This window comes from Artibeus jamaicensis, unplaced genomic scaffold, assembly GCF_021234435.1.
Source record: "Artibeus jamaicensis isolate MK-2021 breed Jamaican fruit bat unplaced genomic scaffold, CSHL_Jam_final contig_426, whole genome shotgun sequence".
NCBI classification, from domain to species: domain Eukaryota; kingdom Metazoa; phylum Chordata; class Mammalia; order Chiroptera; family Phyllostomidae; genus Artibeus; species Artibeus jamaicensis.
The window spans coordinates 14152243-14176206 of NW_026521826.1; the positions used below are offsets into that span (position 1 = coordinate 14152243).

At 39.6% G+C, this 23964-nt stretch overlaps 1 protein-coding gene across 6 annotated transcripts in view; it reads left to right on the plus strand.

Annotated features, from left to right (window-relative positions):
- The window catches only part of LARP4B (La ribonucleoprotein 4B), an 80032-nt gene that overhangs the window by 43556 nt on the left and 12512 nt on the right, over positions 1-23964 (plus strand). For 5 of the 6 annotated variants that reach the window (XM_037156435.2, XM_037156440.2, XM_053665779.1 and 2 more), the window contains 11 exons: positions 293-443; positions 725-865; positions 9276-9354; positions 10568-10704; positions 12498-12601; positions 14149-14259; positions 15257-15310; positions 15394-15603; positions 18077-18183; positions 18899-19150; positions 23629-23674. In XM_037156435.2, coding sequence (XP_037012330.2) covers positions 293-443; positions 725-865; positions 9276-9354; positions 10568-10704; positions 12498-12601; positions 14149-14259; positions 15257-15310; positions 15394-15603; positions 18077-18183; positions 18899-19150; positions 23629-23674 — 1392 coding nt within the window. Of the gene's footprint in view, positions 1-292; positions 444-724; positions 866-9275; positions 9355-10567; positions 10705-12497; positions 12602-14148; positions 14260-15256; positions 15311-15393; positions 15604-18076; positions 18184-18898; positions 19151-23628; positions 23675-23964 lie in introns of those variants that run through there. The other variant, XM_053665778.1, reaches the window with a different exon arrangement.

Below are 23964 nucleotides of genomic sequence, written 5' to 3' on the forward strand. Positions count from 1 at the left end.
AATTGCATTGTGTAGTCTAGGGCAGAGGTGATAACTGGATCAGCAGTTATTTTTCTGTTACATGTCTCTAGAGAGCCTTGCACAGTAGGAACTTAGACTGTAATGATAAATTGAGTTCTGAGTGCATCCACTTTTGTTACTGTTACCCCTGATTTCATCCCCCAAGTATGTGTAGATAGACTCAGCCTTTTTAGCATAAATCCTCTTACATAGATGTGTTTTAACTCTGAATAAGTACAATTGCATTTAATTAGAATTTGGATAGAAAAGTATATATCAATTTTTTTCTTAGGTACCAACAGCCAAGGTTTCGGAACTAAACCCCAATGCAAAAGTATGGGGGACGCCGGTGTTACATTTGGAGGCAGGTAGCTCAGCGGATGGTAGTGTGAGTGCAGCCTGGGAGGACACACCTGACCAGTGCCCCAGCTACGGCCAGGAGGGTAAGTGGTGCGCCCAACGCCATGAGAAGCAGCTTTGCTCTTTAGGCTTGGTCTTTGTTTTCCTTTTAAACCATCTTGAAGAAATTGTTGTAATTGAACAACTAAAATTAAATTAAATTAAAAAAAAAGAAATTGTTAATTAAAATTTGTATCCTGGTTTGTAGCACTATTTAAGAGCCATGTGATCTTTCACCACCAACTTAAAATATAAATTTTTGTTTTGTTTTAAGAGAAAGTTACTCTTTTAACCTTTCTTTTTGGGGTAAAATTCCTAATTACAGAATTGGATGTCAGTGGTGATGGTGACAAAAGTCATGAGAATGCAGCACTGTCAGAGTTACAGGAGCCGGATCAAACAGCTATGAACACTTTGCCTTTGGATCACTCAGAATATGAATCTCTGCCTGAAAACAGTGAAACAGGTAAAGATACTTTATGAAATCATTGCCATCTAGATTAAGGGCTTATTTTATGTTGCTTTTTTTTTTTTCCTTTAATCTTCACTGGAGGACTTTTTTTTTTCCATTGCTTTTTTAGAGAGAGGAATGGGTGGGGGAGAGAAACATCAATGTGGGTAAGAAACATTGACTGGCTGCCTCTTGAGCATGCCCCAACCAGGGATCGAACCCACGACCTGGGCATGTGCCCTAACCAGGAGTCAAACCCACGACCTTTTGGTATACAGGACAATGCTCCAACCACCTGAGCCACCAGCTAGGGCTTTTGTTGCTTTTAAAAATTCAGCTTGTTAAAGATTTCCCTGCACAATATGCCTGTCATTACTTTCTTTGATTCTGCTTTAAACTTATTCCCGTGTGGACAGAAATGAGGTGTTTTGGTCGGGGGAAGAGTGTGAGACCTGAGCACTTCCTATAACTCGTGTCCCATTGAACTGAGAGAAGCAGTAGATCTACCATGGGGCAAAATGTGAGAGCACAGACAGGGAATGGTAATGTAAAATCGAGAGTCAAGTCCAAAAGAAGTTGTGTTTTTTTAAGGGCTGTTTAAAGCTATTTTCGGAAGAAGAGAAGAACAAGGAGAAGAGAGCAATTCTCTTTTGGGGGCCTAGATGGGGAGGGTATAGAGATGCCTATAGGTTATGGAACATCAAAGTTCACCTCCAGGTTTGTCTCTGACATAATCTAAAACCCTCACAGACCTAAGAGGTAGGCTGCATTCTCATCGATAATTGAGTGGGGCGGCTTGAGTGAAAGGAATGACTCCCTGAAGTTGGCTAGCCAGAGCTGATGCAGGTGAAGTGTGCTTAGTCTTTCAGGTGATTGTGTCTAAAGATACACTTGATTTAGACATGGTATGTGAATAGAAAGCACCCTCCCTTTCTGTGTGTTACATTTTCACCACCAAATGTTATGTTACATACAAGAGGTACACAGTAAGCACCAAGTAAGTGTTTGGCATGACATATTTGTTTATTTTTCCCCTTAAAGGGTGACATTCATGAAGACTTTGCACTGTTGCTAATTTGGCTAGCACTGGCTGAATGCCTCCACTGACCTCTGTCTCCTATGGCCTGCTTTGCACCTCATTTCCCTCCTCACTGTTCCTGATCACCCCAATGATAATTTCATTACTTCCTTCATAGTTGCTTAGCAAATGCTTCAAACTTGTTTAAATATAATTCTTTGCATACCGTGTGCCTATTCCTGAGTGAATAGATAAGTGTGGCTGAATAAAACTACTTAGCAGTATGCAGTGGTGTTGCTTTAAGTTATGATCACAAACTTCCACTGAGTCCTTAGCGTGGCCCACAGTTGCCCAGGGAAGTCACCCTTCTGGACATCTGTTTCACAACTTCTGGTCTCACCTCAGACCCAGTGCTCTCTTCTTTGTTATTGTTGTATGTAGAGCCTCTTGAAACATAATGGTTATAAAATAAACATTACATATTTAAAGTGTATCCCAACTTTTGTATAAATTTTATTTTTCCTAGATTAAAGCAAAATTTTCATTGCATTATAAAATCGATTTGTTAACTCTTCCATTCCTCATTGATCTTTCTATCAAATCTGATATATACCTGTAAAACAATTACCACAATCAAGATCAGTGCTTCTTTTACTTGGCTTACCAACTTTAAGGTTCATGTTTAATATAAATTGTTCGGTTTTTTTGTTGTTGCTGAAGAGTATCCCATTATTAACCAGTATATTTTTCCATTTATCTGTTGATGAGGATTTGGATTTGTTTGCAGGTTATTGGCTATTGTTTGGCTATTACAAATAAAGCTACTGTGCACATTTATAAGCAAGACTTCGTATGAACACTTTTCTGTTTCTCTTGGGTAAATATATGGACATGGAATAGATGGTCATCTAGTAGGGATATATTTATCTGCTTAGGAAATGGTGAAGCTGCCTTGGCCAGGTGGCTCAGTATGTTGGGGCATCGTCATGCACACAAGTGGTCCCCAACCCTTTTGGGGCTGTAGAAGATAATTTTTCCATGGACTGGTTTGGGGAGGGGCAGGATGCTTTTGGGTGATTCAAGTGTATTGCATTCAAGCTCACCTCCTGCTGTGTGGCCCAATTCCGAACAGACTACAGACCTGTACTGGTCCATGGCCTGGAGGTTGGGGACCTCTGCAAAAGAAATGGTGAAGCTGTGTCCTGTAGTGGCTCCCTTTGTGTTCTCACCAGCAATGGATCAGAGATCTAGCTGCCCCATACCCTCACCAACACTTATATGGTCATTCTTTTTCATTTTAGCCATTCTAAAAGGTAGGTAATAAAGCCCTGGCTTTATTGCAGGCCAGTTCCCAGCAGGGATGCATGAGAGGCAACCGTACATTGATATTTCTCTCCTTCTCTCCTTCCCTTCCCCTCTAAAGATAAAAAAAATAAAAATAAAGGCAGGTAATAGTGTCTTACCGTGTTCTTAATTTGTATTTTCCTATTGCCCAGTGGTGTCAAGCACACTTTGATAAGCATCTGTCTTTTAGTGAAGGGCCCATTCAAGTCTTGCCCATTCTCTTATTGGGCTGCTTTATTATTGCATTTTGAGAATTCTTTATATGTCTCGGACACAAGTCCTTATCAGATATATGACGTGCAAATACAGTCTCCTAGTCTGTTGCTTGCCTTTTTGTTTTCCTAATAGTTTCAGCTTTTGAAAAGCAGAAGTTTATGATTTTTTAATACAGTCCAGTTTATCAGTTTTTTTCTTTTATGGGACTTGCTTTTGGTGTTGTACCTAAGAAATCTTTGCTTAATGCTAGTCACAAAGGTTTTCTAGAAGTTTTATGACTTTAAGGTTTATATTTTTTAGGCCTATGGACAATTTCAAGTTAATTTTTGTGTACATTGTCAAGTATGGAGCAAAGTTATTTTTTCCCCCACATGTGGAAATGCACCATTTGCCAGAAAGGTTCTTTCTTCACTGCACTACATTTGTACCATTGTCAGAACCATCTGTCCACACGTGTGTGGGTTTATCTCTAGCCTGTCTCTTCTGTTCCATTGATCTGTTAGTCTCTTTTTTTTTTTCAACTTTTTTATTGATTATGCCATTACATTTGTTCTATTCCCCCCCTCCATTCCCCTCCACCCTGCATACCCCTCCCCCACCATTTCCCCCTTTAGTTCATGAACACGTGTCTCAAATTCTTTAGATTCTTTATTTCCCCTACTATTCTTACCCTCCCCCCTATCTATTTTCTATCTACTGTCTATGCTACTTATTTTCTGTACCTTCTCCCCCCTTCTCCTCCTCCCACTCCCCTGTTGCTAACCCTCCATGTGATCTTCATTTCTATGGTTCTGCTCCTGATCTAGCTGTCCTCTTAGTTTGCTTTTGTTTTAGGTGTGGTTGTTACTAACTGTGAGTTTGCTGTCCTTTCACTGTTCATCTTTTTTATCTTCTTTTTCTTAGGTAAGTCCCTTTAACATTTCATATAATAAGGGCTTGGTGATGATGAACTCCTTGAATTTGGTCTTATCTGAGAAGCACTTTATCTGTCCTTCCATTCTAAATGAAAACTTTGCTGGGTAGAGCAATCTTGGTTGTAGGTCTTTGGTTTTCATGACTTGGAATACCTCTTTCCAGCCCCTTCTTGCCTGTAAGGTCTCTTTTGAGAAATCAGCTGATAGTCTGATGGGAACTCCTTTGTAGGTGACTGTCCCCTTATCTCTTGCTGCTGCTAGGATTCTCTCCTTCATTTTAATCTTGGCTAATGACATGATGATGTGCCTTGGTGTGTTCCTTCTTGGGTCCAACTTCTTTGGGACTCTCTGAGCTTCCTGGATTTCCTGGAAGCCTATTTCCTTTGCCAGATTGGGGAAATGCTCCTTTATTATTTGTTCAAATAAGTTTTCCACTAGTGGCTGTGCCTTTCCCCCTTCTGGTACCCCTATAATTCGGATGTTGGAACATTTAAAGATGTCCTGGAGGTTCCTAAGCTTCTCCTCATTTTTCTGAATTCTTATTTCTTCATTCTTTTCTGTTTGATCATTTTTTCCTTCCTTCTGGTCCACTCCCTTGATTTGAGTCCCAATCTCCTTTCCATTACTATTGGTTTCCTTTGTATTACCATTCATTTCAATTAGTTTAGCTTCCATATGTTTCTCTAATTTGTGACTAAAATCAACCAGTTCTGTAAGGATCCTGATAACCAGTGTTTTGAACTGTGCATCTGAAAGACTGGCTATTTCTTCATCGCTTAGATCGATCGGTTCTGGGGCTCTGAGTTGTCCTAGAGCCATTTTTGGTCTATTCGTGCCGTTAAGTAAGCAGAGCGAAGCCTTAGTTGTTTACCAGGACGGGGCGACCCAGGTTGCTGGTTTGTGGTGCTGTGTGTGGGGGCGTGGTCAGAGAGGGAGCAATGGCGGTCCTCTCCGCTAGCCCAGTCCGTCCAGTCACACCACTTCCCTTCTCACTGGTTTATCCACATGCAGATGCGCAACCGACCGACCAACCGCAGACAGCCCGCGGCACCACTTCCCTGTGTGCTCCCGTAGCTAGCCCGGGATCCACGCCTTCGGCTGCTTGCGCACCTCGTACCACCCAGGGATTTTTTCTTGCCAACCCGCTCTGATGCTGGCTTCGCTTCTCTTACCGGTTTAGCTGAGCATTTAGTTGTCTTTGGACTCCGTATTGTCGATTTTCTGTGTGGCTTGGTTGTGTTTATTGTTGTTAAAAATAGTTGTTCTTAGATTTGGTTGTGCACAGAGGCAAGGTGGTTCCACCTACGTCTCCATCTTGGCGGAAGTCCTGTTAGTCTCTTTTGACAGCAGTGCCACAGTGTTTTGATTACTGTAAGTAACTCTTAAAAACACATAGTGTTAGCCTTCTCATTTTGTTCATTTTCAGACTTATTTTGGCTTTTCTAGTTCTTTTCCATTTTCATACAAATTAGAATAAGCTGGTAACTGTAAAATACTGAGATTTTTATTGAGATTGCATTAAATTTTAGCAAAATTGCAGAAAATCAACATCTTTAATTATAGTACTCATGAGCAAGGTGTATGTTTCCATTTGTTTAGGTCTTCTTTGATTTCTCTTGGCTGTGTTTTTTTGTTTATTTGTTTTTTTTTAGTTTTCAGTGTATTAGTCTTTCACATCTTTTGTCCAATTCTTAAGTATATTTTTTTGGTGCTGTTGTGATTTTTAAAAATTTAATTTGCAATTGTTATCAGTAGATAGAAATATAATTAATTTTTACAAATTGATATTATACTTGCAAACTTGCTAAGTGGACTTCTTCATTTTAGGAACTTTTTGTAGATTATACTGGATTTTCAACATAGATGTGAATTTATCTGTGAATAAATTCAGTGTTATTCCCTAGCCAGTCTGGTGTCTTTTATCTTGCATGATGTACTGGATAGATCCTTCATTAAAAGGGGAGCAAATGTAGTGAGTGCAAACATATGACTGATCTTAGTGGGAAAACAGTCAGTCTTCATATTGAGTGTAATGTTAGTTTTTTGGTTTTTTTTTAAGATTTTATTTATTTATTTTAGACAGAGGAGAAGGGCGGGAGAAAGAGAGGGAAAGAAACATCAATGTGTAGTTGCCTCTCACATGCCCCTGCTGGGGACCTGGCCCACAACCCAGGCATGTGTCCATACAGGGAATCAAACCAGTGACCCTTGGTTCACAGGCCAGCGCTCAGCCACTAAGCCACACCAGCCAGGGCAATGTTAGTTATTTTTACATGCATGTTAATGAGGTATCTTTTCTTACTATTTGCTGGGAACTTTTATGAGGAATGGTTCTTGTAGTGTGTCTTGTTTTTCCTCCATCTGTGGCGATGGTCATATATTTTTTCTTTCTTGGTGTGTTAAAGGTGAATTATACTGATTAGTTTTTCAACCGTTTAACCAAACTTAAATTCCTGGGATAAGCCTCACTAGGTCATGATATAATATGCTTGATAGATTATTGGATTAGATTACAAAATTATGCTTAGCATTTTTACATCTGTGTTCATGAATAATATTGGTCTGTAGTTTTCTTTTTGAGATATTATTTCCTGTTCCGTTTTTGGATGATTTTATTATTTCTTCCTTAAATTAAACAGTGAAGTCATGTGGGCCTAGAGTTTTATCGGTAGGAAACTTTTAAACTACAACTTTTGGGGGTTTATTTATTTACTTATTTATTTACATAGGGCTTCTCAGGTTATCTGTTTCTTTTTCAAGGAGCTTTGTATCTACCAAAGATTTGGACCCGTTCATTTAATTGTCCAAGTTAGTGCATATGAGCTGCTCATATTATTCTGTTTATCTTTTTAATCTATAGAATCTATCACATCACTCATTTCTGTTATTGGTCATTTGTGTCTTCTCTTTTTCCCTCCCTTAATCAAACTAGTAGAGGTTTGTCAATTTTGTTGATCTTCTCAAAAAAAATCAGTGTTTGGTTTCATTAATTTTCCTCAACTGCTTTTTTTTTTTTCCATTTCATTGATTTTTCCCCCCCTAATCTTTATGATATACTTTCTTCTGGTAACTTTGTGTTTAATTTGTTCTCTTTTTCCTTAGTATCTGATAAGACAAAAGCCATTTTTCCTTAGTAATATAGCCATCTAGTTCTATAAATTTCCTCTTCAGTACTACTGTAGCACAATCTTACAGATTGTGATATGTCTTTCTTTTAAAATTCAATTTCAAATTCTTAAATTTTTTCCATTCTGCAGGTATTTTAGAAGTATTTTGTATAGTTTCTAAATATTTGGGGATTTTCCAGTGAAAATTTGTTTGATTTCTAATTTTACTCTCATTGTGGTCCAAGGACATACTTTGTATGACTTGAATCTCTTTTAATTTGGTTAAATATTCTGTGGCCCAAAGTACAGGCATTCTAAATGTTCCTTTTGCATTAAAGAAGAATGCATTTTGCTGTTGTTATGGGGGTGTTCTATAAGTATCAGTCAGGTCTAGTTAGGTGATAGTGTTGTTCAAGTCTACTGTATTTCTAGTTTCTGTTTACATGTTGTATCAGTTATTAAGATAAGTAGATATTCTATCTGTTCTTAGATTTGTCTCTTTCTCATTTTAGTTCTTCCAGTTTTTGCTTCATGTATTTTGGAATAAAAATACATGTTTTAAGATTACTATGGCCTCCTGATAAATTAACTCCTCTGTCATTATGAAATGATCTTCTTTATCCCTGGTAATGGTATAGCTTCTTCCATCCTTTTACTTTTAACCTATTTGGGTATTTATATTTAATAAAGTACATTTCTTATAGGTAATGTAACAGTTGATCTTGTGTTCTTTTTAATAAAAAGTCAAATATAATGATCTGAACATTAACATTTACTGTGGTAATTGATATAGTTAATTTGACTCTCTCATCTTGCTATTTGTTTTAGAACAGTTTTAAACTTACAGAAAAATTGAGAAAATTGAATACAGAGAGTTCCCATAGACCAGGCATCTAGTTCCTTATATTCTTAACATCTTACATTATTAGTATGATACATTTGCCACACTATTGGTATATATTACCTATTTCAGGATACCACATTACATTTAGTTCTCATGTCTTCTTAGGTTCCTCTTGGCTGTAACAGTTTCTTAGACTTTGCTTGTTTTTGATGACCTTGATAGTCTAGAGGAGGACTTGTCAGTTATTGTATATTCTACTCTTCTGTTCTATTGGAATTTGTTTAATGTTTTTCTATGATCAAGGCAGGAAGACCACTGAGGTCTTGTGGTCTTTATCCTGTCATGTTAAGGATACATAGTATCAGCATGATTTGTCACTGTGATATTGACCATGGCCACCTGGCTGAAGTAGGTTTATTAGGTTTCTCAACCTAATGAAGTTCCCTCTTGAGGATCTGTTTATTTAATGTTCTCAGTAGCATTCCTGTGACTCCTCAATTTCTTACTTGTGACTTTAAGTCTCTGTAACTTTAAAGGCTTGTTTATAAGCCTCTTGTTTAGAAATTGTGGTACTTAGAACATATGTGTTTATCATCCCCATCCTTGATTTTTTGGCCTGTATTTATCTTTTTCTTATTTTGATTCTTTCCTATATATTTTATCATTGCTTTGGTATCTGTGTTTTTGTAGACTACCTGAAATTCTTTTTTGGAATTGAGACAAAGCATTAAATAAACTTGTACATATTATATGATAAAAAGCACCTGCTAATCTTATACTCTGATTATTTTTCAAAACTGTGTTTCTGTTTGGGGGAGAGGAGGTTTTTTTTTTTTTTTTTGGTAGGTAGAATGGCATTGTTCTTATAATCTGTACGCTGGATGAATTAATAATATACTGAAAACATTAGAATTGCTGTACTGAATTATCTACCTAAAATTTTTAAGACATTTTTCCTGAGTTGATTATTACTTTTATGTAGGAGGAAATGATTCTCAGCCAGAAAGCCAGGAAGACCCCCGAGAAGTACTTAAAAAAACATTGGAATTCTGTTTATCCAGGTAAGGATGGTGGTGGTTTTCCTAGTGCCTAATACCTGTGATGTTGTCCATTGATTATTATATATGGATGTAACATTTTACATAGAAGGAGTATACATCTGTTATTGTCCATGTCTATGTAGTAGGAAGTCTAGAATAATGAGTAGGTAACCTTTGACATGTTGGAGAACTAAACTAATTTCTAGGTCAGAGTTCCCCAGAGTTGCCACAAATTCATCTTGATGATCATTATCCGAGTTGCTTTTTGAAATTTGGGTTCCTGGGCCCTGCCCCATGCCTTAGGTTTTCAGCACATTAAAGTTTGAGAACAAATTCCTTATACTAGTTCTCAAAATATGCCAAGCATTGATTGCTATAATAGATTGCTTTATTTATATAGCATTCATATTTTTAGATGTATTTTTCTCCCCTGGATAATACCTTTTCTATTCAAAAGTAGAATAGAACCTCTAAAGTTCAAATGGAAGAACTGGACAAACAAGAAGATGGGATTAACTGTATTTATTTATTTATTTATTTTTTGAGTGAGAAGATAACCAGTTGGCCCATGTAAAATTTTCTATCAGTATTGGTGATTTTTCAGGTTTTTCTCCGGGCCTGCTTTAATACTTAAAGGTGTTCATCGTAGGCCAAAATACCAGGAAGTAGCTCATCTTCACCTAAATTTACTGGTAATCTGTGACTTACCTTGTGACCTGTAGGTCATGCTATGATCAAGTTTCCTTCTTTTTTTTTTTTTTTTTTAAATCCTGGTTGCTAGAAAGTGCTGGGAAGCCAGAGTTGGATCTGCTGCTTTTCTGGCAAGTGTTGTAGACTGAACAGCAAACACTCTGGGCACCCACCTTTCCTGGTCTTTTCATATTTTTCTTATTTTATTGTCCTTTCAGGTAGATTTCCTTACTTTAAAAAATTGTATTTTGAATAAGCTACTTAAAGCTCTTTAAAACAGATAAAGTGTAAATACATTTTGTAAAGATTTACTTTCTCATTAGTTTTGATTGTATAAAGTGCAGTATACTTTTAGTTTTGCTCTTTCTGCCTCCCCAAATATCTTTGACCCAAGGCAAATAAGAGGTGGGATTAGAACTCAGATTTAACTAGCTCTGAAGCAACATCATGCCACAATCATATTCTTGCAAGGTGTTCTTGTAAGAAAATTCTTAAAACATTCTTAAAAAGGTGTTAATTAAGAGAGACTGTCTTCTTTCTGCAGGGAGAACCTTGCTAGTGACATGTACCTTATATCACAGATGGACAGTGATCAGTACGTGCCAATCACCACAGTGGCTAATCTGGACCACATCAAGAAGCTCAGCACTGACTTGGACTTGATTGTCGAAGTGCTGAGATGTAAGTGAACAACAATCTAGGCAGCATTGTACCTGGTCTTCACAGCGTTTTTCTCACTGGAGTGATGGTTAGATCTACAGCCATTCAGTGCTAAGGTCTTTCATGGCAAGTGGAGTCTTCCCTGCCATCTGGGCCTTTCTGACCAGCCCCCAGGTTTGGTGGAGTGCCCATGGCACTGGGTGTTGATAGGATCTATTATAAGTCCAGGGTGTGGAAAAGGCCGGGGGAAAGATAACAGAAGCAGTGACATGAATGAGAAGTTAAATAGTGGTATTTAGGGTAAAGGAATACCACTAAAGTAGTTACTTTCAAATTTTACCTTACTGCTTAAGTTTTGCTGAAAGTGTGTTTTTTTCTTAAAAGGATATTGTGAATGAGGTTGTTACCTAGACATTTGTCAACATCAAAGGAGGTTTTAAACAGGTACATCAGAGACCCACAGTAATTCAGGAAATGTGAATATTTAAAGAGTCATCCGCCATGTCACAGATGTAGTTTGCTGGTTCCCTGGTTTGCTTTGCATATCGAATTTTGTACAACCTAACCATTTTATTTTTTTCTAAAAACCATTTTCCCAAAGTATAATTGACATAGTGAACTGTGCGTATTTAAATTTTTTAGTTGGGTCAATTGGAACATACGTATGCATCAGTGAAACCTTTAGTGTGGTCAAGATTACAAACATGTCCACCACTGTCCAAAGTTTCCTTTTCCCCTTTGTAACATTTTTGTCCCTTCTCTGCTACTCAGCATGGCTTCAGTGGGAATTAGTTTTATATTAAATGTATGATATTTTAGATTTTTAAGTGGGATTATTTGTAATTATACAAATTTACTTTTTATAATACAGTTTACAAGTACCAGGTGAATAATTTCTGTCTCCCTCCTCAGGACTGCACTACTGAGCAGTTCCGATGGCTTTTCTTCACAAAGAACACAGTGTGATGTGTGCCCTCTGCCCCACCTAAATATTTCTAAATGATAAGACATCACTGTGCCCATTTCTCTAAGTTACCGCCATGACTTTTCATCTGAATCTTCTGCAAAAGTGTTTTCATTTTCTCCCTAAGTTATACTGCAGACAATCAGTGAAGATTTTTTTTTCTTGTATTTGACCTAATAGTGGTAGAAAAAGATGAGTATCTTACCTTGCAAACAGAGTTGGGTTTTCTGTTCACAAATTGAAAGTTTTCCTCTTATTTTTCTGTTCTTAAGCAAATGTCATAAGATCATTAAATTATTGAAACGCATAATGAAGAAACTGGCAAACATAATCCATGAAGTTTGAATTCTAAAAACTATACCACTCTTTCTTGAGTTGTGCTTTCCAGTGTTTTTGGGGGGGCCGGGGGCGGCGTAGTTGACTGACAACAGAAACGTGTTTTATGTGTCAGTTGAGTTTGGTTCCATCTGACCTACTTGCATCTTAATATAAAACCACTTTACCTCTTGTGAATTCAAGATGAAAAGTCATAATGAGAAAATTATTTTATTTTGGGGACTTGCAGAAAAGCCATTAACCCTGAATTGTAAGATTGTAATTGTTAGTTACTTGGGCTTTTTAGAACCTTATATGACTTTTGAAATTCCCATCTTCTGTAGTTTTGAGAAATGTAACATGCAAGATTAGCTTAAAACCTTTTACTAGTTTACAGTTGTATACAGTTTTTTTTTAATGTGTTTAGCTACATAGTATAACATCTCATTGGAGTATTTATATTATAATAGAATGTAAATGATCGGTTTGTTTTAATATATATATTTTTTACTATTCATTTTTCTTCTCTTTACAGCTTTACCTTTAGTCCAAGTGGATGAGAAGGGAGAAAAAGTAAGGCCAAATCAAAATCGTTGCATAGTAATATTACGTGAAATCTCTGAATCCACCCCTGTAGAAGTAAGTCATTCCTCCCTAGAAAGCTACTTGGGTTTCTGTTGTGGGTTTTTTGTTTACTTCTGTGTTTTTTGGAGAGTTTATTTTAAAGAACACATATGTGCAGTAATACTTTTTTTCCAGGATTCACACACTGATGGTTACAGTGTGATTCGTATATGAGAGTGGTTCTCAGAATTTTTGGTCTTGGAACTCTGCTACACACTTTATATACATTTTAAGAAATAACGGTGATTTTAATATTTAGCAATGAAAAGATTTAAATATTTATTTATTTATTTATTTATTTTAAAAAGATAATAATAAACCACAAGTGAAGATAAAGATTATAACTTTTCAAAGCAAGTATTTTCATGACAAGAGGGACACTGAAAAGAGTGCAGTGAGCACTAGAGTAGCTTGTTCTTCATCTGAGCTGATAGGACTGCATCAGTGCAGATGTTGTCATAGTAAAAAGGTAAAGGCATCTTTTTTATGTAAGACCCCACAGAGTCTATGGGTCATAATATGAAAACTAAACTTAGGCAGTAATTTTAGGAAACCACAGTATTTGATAGTTGGAGTCATGAAAAGTAACAGAATTGCTCTAAACTGAATTGTTCTAAAATCTGTGGCTTGTCCAGTTGTTTAAACTGAGTTGCATTGTATAGTAAAACACACTGCTGATGGTCATGCCTTGAGAAAATGAAGAATAAGTGTTTCTATAGCGCATCGTAAGAATCTTTTTATTTGATTCCTTGAGTTTTCTCATTATAGGTCTCTTTGGGTGGGGGATATTCCTGGTAAACTTCAAATGGGTGCTAGGCATTTTGGACTTTATTGGGTGCTGAATATTTTTTAGCTTTGTTCTGAGGTTCAGTTGACAGACTTGGAAGTAGTTTGATCCTTAGTGTTTGTTAGCTGGGAGCAAAGCTGCTTTTTTGCTAGAGCTGATTTCCCTTTTCAAACTGAGGCACTGCCCTCTGCTTGCCTTCAGAAGGCCCTGGAGGGGCTGGGCTGGTCCGGTCTTGCCTTGTCTTGGCCCTTGGCTCTGCTCACCCTCCTAGCACTGCCACCTAGAAACTCCAGGTGTGAGCTTTGTTCTCCCAAGTTCACCTGTGCTACACAGCCTGAGGTCCACTGTCTGAAAACTGTTATTCCATGTATTTTGTCTTTTGTTTTTAATTGTTTCATATTGGAAGATAAATCTGGCTAATCTTGGCCAGAAGCAAAAGTCCAGCTAATTTTTAAATTTCTTAAATTATAACTACCCCTCCACCATCCTATCTCTGTCTGTGCCCCCCTCCCGCCCACAGCTATCAGCCTACTGGTAAATGAAATGGTATTTTCACATTAATTTAGCTTAATGGTATCTTGGTAGTAGAGAAAGCTGTCAGTAAGTTGTGGACTTATTTTCCTGAAAGCCACACTGAGCCATTTTCAAGAAAAGATTTACTGGATGTCAGTATGTTAGCTAAGAATCTATCTTAAAAGCATGCAACATTTTTATTTGGTGAGGACCAAGGGCGGCATGGTTGAGAATTAATTTCTAACTTTTCTATTTCCTGTAGGAAGTAGAAGCACTATTTAAAGGAGATAATTTACCAAAATTTATAAACTGTGAATTTGCCTATAATGATAATTGGTTTATTACATTTGAAACTGAAGCTGATGCGCAACAGGTAAGCTCCTCTCCTCCAAGAAGCACAGAGTGTACCAGTGAACAGTTAGCACATGGTGCGACTCAGTTCGGGTATTGAGATTACTGTTATATCACAGGATTAAGTTTGAGTATAAAGTACAGAGGAAATCAAGTTGTAGAAACTTAACTAGGTATGTGTGTGTGGACAGTTTTTCTGGCAATATTAAAAGCATGTGACATGATAGTCTGAGGACATATAAGCACAAGTAGCCTAGGACAGGTAGTTCTGTTCTTGTATTGGGGCAGAGAAAGGTTTTAACTTGAATTTAATTTTCACTTGGCATCACATGTGTTACAAGATACTTGAAAGGGCACCAATGCTCTGGGAGGAGACAGGAGTTAGAATCATCTCTCTACCCTTAAAGGAAGGTTTTTCTCTGCAGAAACAGTAGTATGTGTGAAGGAAACCTGCAGATTGTTCAGTGTTAAATGGTGTGGATGCAGGATAAAAAGAGAATCTGAAAGATGGGTTTTAACTGGGTGGGGGGACTACTCAGCAGGTAGTTAGGTGGGTCAAAGCCTTTAGTGTTATGGAGGGGGTGCAGAGAAGAATAAGGACTTTGGAACATTGAGATTCTAGTCTTTTCCTTTCCCAAACTATAATCTGAGTTTCAAATTAGGGTTAACACTAGGAACTCAACTCCCTTTTTTTTTTTCCCCCCTATGTCAGACTTCTTAGCCTGTGGTCTCTGGTGGGCTTTCATGGTTACCTATTAGTACTTACAGAATATATACAGATGTTGTCTATAAGAATTTTAGGTAGAGAATCCATACCTCTTAGCAGGTGTTTCGTTTTTGTTTTTGTTTTTTAAGGAATCTGTAACCCAGAGAAGGTTAAGAATCATAGTTCTAGGTCTTGTCCACTCAAAATACTAGCATAGTATTTTAACTGTATAATTCCTTATTTGACATATTAACTGTCAGTTTATCTTGTTTATAAGATTGACACAATGGTACTTTGGATGATTTTTCCTTAGGCTTACAAATATCTGCGAGAAGAAGTCAAAACTTTTCAAGGAAAACCAATTAAGGTAAGCAAGACCACTGGTAATACTTTATTTGTGTATCAGTATTCTAAAGTATTCTAATAGATACTTACTATATTTTCACACAGGCACGGATAAAAGCAAAGGCAATAGCTATAAACACATTTTTGCCAAAGAATGGATTTAGGCCCCTGGACATGAGCCTTTACACACAGCACCGTTACACAGCATCCTTTTACTTACCTCCCATCTATAGCCCCCAGCAGCAGTTCCCTCTGTACAGCCTGATTGCTCCCCAGACATGGTCAGCAACACACGGCTATCTCGATCCACCCTTGGTGAGTCCTGTCTTGTCTTGTCTTGTCCCTTTTGTAACAGAAAGTTGTGTAATGGACACCGTACTAGATGCTTTAAAGGATAAAGATCTTCATCTGATACATGGAGCAGATGGGTCTACAGTTTACTGAAGAAAAACAGACCTTCTGGTTCTGTGGTGGGTTTTTAATTTAGTTGAGAGATAAATAAGGAGCCATGTTCATTAAAAAACCTTCAAGCACTATACTCTCAGTCCTTTGCCCAGTTTGCCTGCCCTTCTGTCTAACATATCCTTTTCTAAATGTAAGGATATGTATATCCCTAACAGAACAAAGTGTGATGCAAGTTCTGGGGTGGGTAGCAGGAACTGTGAGTATGGGGGGGGGCGATGCCTTTAAGGAAAACAGTGTTCTAATAGGCTTGTAACAGTCAAGAACAAGTAGAAAATGTGCCATCTTATAAGTTTTATTTTTCACACCAGCCTTATCGTTGGTTGGCATGAGTAATTTTTACATATTTTGGGCTCAGTTAATGCCTGTGGTTGGAATCTATAGATTTGTAATGGATTCGGTCTTTTTCTCCAACTGTGCTGGTGCAGATGTTAGAAGGATTGGGTAGGCCCTGGGCATGAGTTAGATGCAGTGGATGTATCAGCGCTGATCCATGGCAGGAAAAGAAGTGATCATTTGGCTCCTGGCTGGGAGTGGGGTGGGTTGATTTGGATGGGAGGTTTATATTGGATTGCCAGCAGGATTTGTTGGAACTGTAGCAATGGAAGGGTGGAGTATGCAGAAGGCTGTGGTTAGAAAACAGGGATCAAGTTAGAAATTTTGAAGATATGGCCGTGGACCACATTAGGGAAAGTTGGGGTGGGAAAGTTTCTATCAGCTGTGTGGAAATGAGAGACATGAGCTGAGTCCCATCATTAGGGATGTCACCCGAGGCTCTTGTTACTACTGATGGGTGTAGAGAGGATGGTAACTGAAGAGGATGAGCCTGAGAGAAGGAGTGTTCAGCTGGGTGGTGGATGCCTGTTACCTACTAGAATGTAAAGATGTTCATCAAAAAACAAGTGTGACAAGTAGGTGGTTATTGCAAAAATGGGGCACAGAATTACTTAGAATTTATCGGGTAACGTATCACCTAAATGGAGCATATCAGAAGTGCTGGAAGGGAAAGAAGCTATATGAGAGTGGCATGCACAGAAGTGCCTGGGGTGGTTGTGGTGTGTCCAGTGTTTCTGAGTGAAGGCACAGCTGAGATCAGGACTGTATGGGTTCTTAACTGTGTGTTGAGATGTGTGGACTTCATCTGTGGTGTATGGTACATGAGAAGGATGGATGGGGAGAGAGACGCATCAGGAGAGGTCCTCATGGGCACAGAGCCCCTCAAGTCTAGAACCACTCAGTGAAAGATGGTAGCAGACAAGTGCTCACATGCAGAGTGTGTCTCTTTCTTTTGAGTGAATCCTAATGGTTTGCTCAAAATGTATTACTTTTTTGACGTTATGTACTACATTCTGTAAAAGTGTACCGATAGCCGTATAGTTAATATAGCACAGGAGAAATGTAAAAGGAAAGAGTCTGTAAACTCCTGTGTTGAATAATTTCTCCAAAGGAGGCCACTGCCATGCTTGTGCTGTCCTTGAATTAGTTTGCTCTCCTAATTTCTCTAATCATGCATACCCCTGTCCAGAGTGGGGTACTTTGGGACCCTGAATCAGTTGTCCGGCCGTTTGGGATGGTTCCTGGTCTGGTGTGTGAGGCTCTTTGCTTGCTCTAAAACACACTGCATTTTTGAAAAAGAGTGAAGAGATGGTGCCTATTCTCAGCAAGTTGTATTATTATTTTAATAACTAACTTATTTTTAAACTCTTGAGTAATATTACTCAAATATCAGAGTTCTACATGTGAAAGTGCATACATGAAACTATGCCTCTTGATGGGTCTTCCCATGATAAACAGTCTCGGTCTGGGGAGATTGACGTAATTTTACCTAGTGTGACCCTTTCAGGTTGTGGGGTTTCTCATCAGTGCATTGGGGATTCTAACAAAATTTCAAGTCTCTCTCTCTCTCCTGTAGCATTTTAAGCAATTCCATTTCAGTCATCAGGAATAAGAAGGAATTGCTGACTTATTGCCAGTCTGGAGGTTGTGGTACAGTGCATTAGGTTGAGCACTGGGACTTTCCAGACAAGCATGTGGGGTCTTGGAGGCACTTCCCTCTCGTGTCAATTTCCACGTGTGGGAATCCGCATCCTCATGGGTTTGCTGGGAGGATCATCTGAAATAGCCCAGGAATAGGTCTTAGCCACGGCTAGATTTTTAGCAATAATCTTATACAACGCTCTTCCTAAACCCATGAATATTTAAGTGTGAAATGGAACATAGCCTCCTTGACACGTCAAGAAATGACTCAGGTTACCATAAGGAGCAGTCTTAACCAAGCTGAAGTCTGGTTATGGTTTGTTGACTTGTTTGTTTTTAATGAATCTAGGTAACTCCATTTCCAAATACTGGATTTATAAATGGGTTTACATCTCCAACCTTCAAACCCACAGCATCTCCTCTGACTTCACTCAGACAATACCCTCCGAGAAGCAGGCAAGTAGTTCCATGAGTGAATAAAATGGTGTTTTTCTACGGCTTGTAGTAAGAGGTCACTTCTACATCATATGCTTTAAAAGTAAAGCAAAAAAAAAAATGTGTTAAACCTTGGTTATTCTCACTGTGTGCATGAATTCCATTTACTAAATGAAAAGGCTATTCCTGACCATCGCTAATGATGTACTTGACCACTGATGTACTTGGATGATGTACTTTATCTGAGATAAAACTACCCGAAGCATAGAATTACCAAAAGTGGTGCTAGTGGTGCCTACATATAGGGGACATCTCTTTAGAAAAAGTCTTCTGGGGCAGCTGGCAGCCATGCATGCCTGTTTTTCATTTGCAGATCGGTACTGTAGTTACAGGTTGGCACTGTCAGCACTATCAGACATATGCATTAACTGTTCTTATCATTTTTATATTTTTTCTGAATTGTGAGCACATTTTACCTTCCAGTGGTGTCCAGTCTTTTGGCATCTCTGGGCCACACTGGAAGAAGAGTTGTTGTCTTGGGCCACACATTAAATACACAAACACTAATGAAAACTGATGAGCAAAAAAGAAGTTTTAAGTAAATTTATGATTTTGTGTTGGGCCATATGTGGCCCGTGGGCTGCAGGTTGCACACCCTTTTCTAGTCATTGCTTTGTGAGCATGCTCATTTCATCATGTGATCATTCATAACTGAGCCTTTACATTTTATTTGCAGGAATCCTAGTAAAGCCCATCTGCGCCACACCATTCCTACTGCAGAGAGAGGGCCTGGGCTGTTAGAAAGTCCATCAATATTTAACTTCACTGCGGATCGATTAATTAATGGTGTGCGGAGCCCACAAGCAAGGCAGACAGGCCAACCTAGAACCCGCATACAGAACCCTCCAACTTATGCCAAGAGAGATGCTGGGACCGGGCGGGTGGAGCAGAGTAGTCTTGACTCCTCTCCTGGCCTAGGTAGAGGCAGGTGAGTTACTCAGAACAGTTGTTGGGTGGGTACTGTGTACTTATAAACTATTAATATTTTCAAATTCCATTAATTGAGATATGTTTTTTATAGTCATTATTTTCAGATATATCAGAACATCAAATTGAAGGCTGTACCATCACAGGTTTTATATAATGATACAGAGGTGTTACTTTTCTAGAGCAGGGATCTAACTATTCTCATCTTCGTTATAGACTATGGGTGGAATGGAACTATATTAAGTCACAGTTATTATTTGTGGAGATGTTCAAGTGGATTAGATACCGGACTCCACAATCTGTGAGCCTCTGGTCTTCTCCCATTCCTGCCTGTACAGAGAGCCCATGTTTTCTGTTCCCAGCCTTGCTTTTTTTCTAGCCAGCAGGGTTCTAGAATAGACAGATACTGAGTTGTGTAGCCAGACAGACTACACGAGTTTAAACCAGCCAAGAATTTAAATTCCATTAGTACTACATTTATTTATAAACAAAAGCTGTTACGGTTCAGTAGGTTGCCTGTTGGTCACATTTAGGGGAAGATTTACATCGCTGGATGTTCAGGCTAATACAGTTGGTTTTGCAATGCCCATGGTCATTACCTGGGTCATTACTGTATCCTAACAGTGGGCTGTGTCCACTGTCTTTTTCCTTTTCCTTTGACGCAGTTTGCTGCTGCTTACTGCCTTGCCTTCTGCCACTTACACTTGATTAGAGAGGTGAGATTAAGAAGGTGGAAGTGAGTCCCAGGTTTGCATTTAGTCACTGCTCTCCTGTCTGGGGTTGACAGATTGCAGCTGGCTTTATTCAGTTGTTTCTCTTAGTGGTTCATTCAATATATGCTGTCATGAAGGAAGTCCCCTCTGATGGATAACTAATTCAACCTGCATAAGCTTTTTTCATTTTTTTTAAAGATTTTATTTATTTATCTTTAGAGAGGAAGGGAAGGAGAGAAGGAGAGAAACATCAATGTACGGTTGCCTCTCATGAGTCCCCTGCTGGGAACTGGCCCGCAACCCAGGCATGTGCCCTGACTGGGAACTGAACCACGATTGTGTGGTTCGCAGGCCTGCGCTCAGTCCACTGAGCTACACCAGCCAGGGCTCATTTGTTTTTTAAATCTACTTTGAAAACTTTAGATGAACATATTTCTAAGTGTTTCATACAGAGTGTACAGCACAATGTCTGACATGCACAAACTCCAGTAACATTGTTACCTCTTCTTCCTGGCTCAGCGTGTGCCTCCAGTGCAGATTGGGAGTATGAAGGGCCACAAGCAGGCCATTGTACTCATGGTGGTTAGTCCACAGGGCCAGACCTTGGAGGGGTTGTAAGATGGAGTTAGAATGACTAAAGACAGCATGTTGCAGGTGAACTGGCACAGAACTGCACATTAGAAATTTGATTTAAAAAGTTGGTTCAGCAGATGTCGGAAGGCTGAAAGGCAAAGGGGAACACTGAGGAAATGCAGAGGCAGTTACTTAAGGAAGGAGCCGCTACCAATGGCGTGGGGAACATTGGGAGGCTTGGAGCCAGGCTTATGAATTTGAGGCGAGACCTAAGGAAGGGCCAGGCCTGCTATGCTGCTGGAGGGACAAAGCAGAAAAAGCATCATCAGGAAGACAGGCTTCCATGTCCTCCTGTCACTTCTCCAGCTCCCACTAGCACTTCCCGTTGGGAAAAGCTTAACAAGATGTGTCATGGTCATGAAAAGACACGGTCTCAAGAACACCTGCCCATTGTCACACAGGAGGGTAAGGGTCCACATGAAGCTGAGAAGCATCTGGTTGACCAACACTGCCCACCTCTGGCCACATGGATACAATCTTCGACAGCACTTGAACTTCCAAGCTGCAGTAGTGATGAGTTAATGCCTTTGCCCACAAAATGGAGACTCCCACATAGTCTTACCCTGAGGACTGAAACCACCACTAGCAAGAGCTGAAGTGACATGCAGCAGTGTACATGACACACAAGTAAAAGCTGGTCAGGAAGCCCTGTTCGATACTGATAGGTGATTCCTTCCCTCTTCCTCACATTTCCTTTGTTTTTAGACAAGGTTATCAGGCTCTCCAGGGTCTTCAGCCAGAGGGTGACCCTGGAGGACCCGAGCCACAGTGGCTATACTCACTGGCAGCACTCCTTTTTTCTGGGTTTTGTTTTGTCTTCCATTAACTTTATGTGTTGTGCATAAGGAGCAGTATGAGGCACCCTAGAGAGTCCCCTTGGACACACATGATTCTCCAGCCCCTCTGTAGCAGCAGCCTGCATAGCAGTCACCTAGTCAGGTTCAGTGGCAGGAGGAACTTCAGCTGAGCAGATGCTCGGGTATTTCACCTGGTGAGTACGTCCTGCTCTAGGGACCAAGGCAGCCAAACCACTAGAATTCAAAGTTGTGGGCACAGTAAGCAGAAATTGTGCTGGTAAAATACTGGGTGTGTTCCAGTAGTCTACTGGCACCATGGAGCACACGATAGCCTGTGTTTTGTGGTGCCTGGACCTATGCACCGCCATAGCCCGAGCTCTGGCCATGTGTGAAGCATATGCTGCATCTCCTGAGTTAGGGCCATCCTTTGAGGGTACGGCTGGCCCTAGCCTTGCATCTGTCTTCACTCTGCCAGTCTGTTTACCACTTCTGCTGTTGTGGGATTGGCCTCCGGGTCTGACCTGTGCTGCACAGGCACCATGGGGCCAAGGTGGCTTCCCCTTAGGTCTGCTGAATGGTGCTGATGGAGCATTGGCAGCTAGAAGTTCTGCCTCCTCCAGGATGGGACAAGGCTGGCACTACTAGGGTGGTGATCAACAGGCTAGCCTTGGTGTTTAAGTGTGACTACCATGCACCTGGTGGGACCAGGAAGAGGCTAACTGGTCACCACATCTTTTCTTCCTCCTGTCAGGGGCCTCTCCTAAAGTGAGTGACCTCAACACAGATGCCTTTGCACCGTTCCTTCCATAAAACTTCCAAAGTCTTCTGTTACCATACTTGGAGTCCTAGTCTTTGTGAGTCTGTCATCTAGCCAGACCCTTACCTCCCCTGCTTGAAAACCAGTGTAAATCTGTACTTTTGACCATTTCTGCCTCCAGGAACAGTGGATAACAAATGTGTTGCTTGAAGTTCTGCCACCTGGGATGATCCCCCTGCCCCTAGCTTTTGGAGGCACTCCTAAATGGGGTTTAAGCCAAGGTGATCTGATACTGCATGGCCATCAGTAATCCAGATCTCGAACTCCCCCCTTGTCCCTGTGCTGAGAGACTTCCCATGACGCTGTAGATGTGGATTGAGAGGAAGGGGTGACGCACAGGACTGGAGCCCTGGCTCTATTGTGCTGCTTCTGCTGCTGGTGGGTGCTTGTGCCCGTCTCCGTGGTTTAGTGCCCTGATTATGGTGGGCATCTCAAGTCCGTGGTCACTGATGTTTACAGTGAGGCATTTAGGCTATATTAGGAGTCATTTGAAAAGCAAGGAGCTATTTTGGGAATTGATTTTGTAGCAGAGGGTGTGTGGTTTTGGTCCAGAATCCTAGGGGTTTGCACTGCCTTTCTGGAGGCATGAACCAGAGGCTCCACACGTGTCCTACTTGGGATAGTGAGGCTGTAAGCTCATTATTTTAATTAGTTAGCTGCTTTGGGCAAGGCTCTTTGTAGATTTTCTGTAAAATAAAGGAATTAGTCAAGACTATTTCTAAACTCCTCCCTGGCTTATGTAATACAAATGTCCCCAGAATCTTTGCATTTATGTGAGGTGATAACGGGTTAAATAAATAGAAACGAAATTATAAATTGGAATAATATGTGAACTCTTAGGCCACATAGTCGATACAGGGCAGTGATGAAAGTGTCTTAGTATCCTCAGGGCCTGCTTTGGTCACTTAGGTTATGCACTGTGGTGCATGGCCCAGTTTTGCTGCCTCTCTAGTCTGGCTGGATCTGAGTTGTAGACTGTAGAACACTTCATGCAGCCAGCAGCTGGGTAGAGATGGTGCTTGAGGTTTAGAAATGCTTGTGTGTTTGGTGGTAACGGGTAGGCCGTTCGTTGACTTGGCAGTCTGAAGGCTGAGGAGGCAGCTGATTAGACTATTGGAGTTTTTGCATGTTTATGATAAATCTGATACATTTCATCACCATCCTCTAACAGTTCACCTGTGTAGTTTAGTGTTGGATTTTACACATCCTGTTGTTCCAAATAAATGGATGTTCAAGTATTGATATCATGATAAAAATTCTGAATAACTACTAGGAATAGTCTTTCAATATTTTGATTTACCTATCTAGACATCAGTTTTAGTCTTTTACTATGCAATTTATGTTTTTATGGGTTTTTTCTTACTTTTTTTTTTGCTTACACTTCTTAAGTGTAAGTTGGGATTTCAACCCGGAAGTCATTGTGAAAGATTACAAAGTCATAAAGATTAAATATGTATGCCTAATGAAAAATGTCCCAAGTGGGAAAAAAATTAAGTCTTTTGTTTTTTCTCTCCTCCAGGAAGAATTCCTTTGGTTACCGGAAGAAAAGGGAGGAGAAGTTTACAGTGAGTACATCAAACTTGTGTCATTTCTGCAAGACGTTTAATTTCTATGAAGAAAGCATGAGATATAATTGTAATCGAGTAAAAGTTAAGGTGTAATAAGGAGCATTCAAAAGAAGTTTTTATTTCATGTAATAGATGATATTTTTTTTTGATTCTCTAATGGGGAGAATAGGTGGTGCCTAGTTTTCTGAGTTACTACATGGTGCACATGTGTGCCTGTGTTATGCAGTAGGTACAGCCAGGAGCATACTCTATACATGATGTAGTTGATCTGCTGGTGTCTACATGAG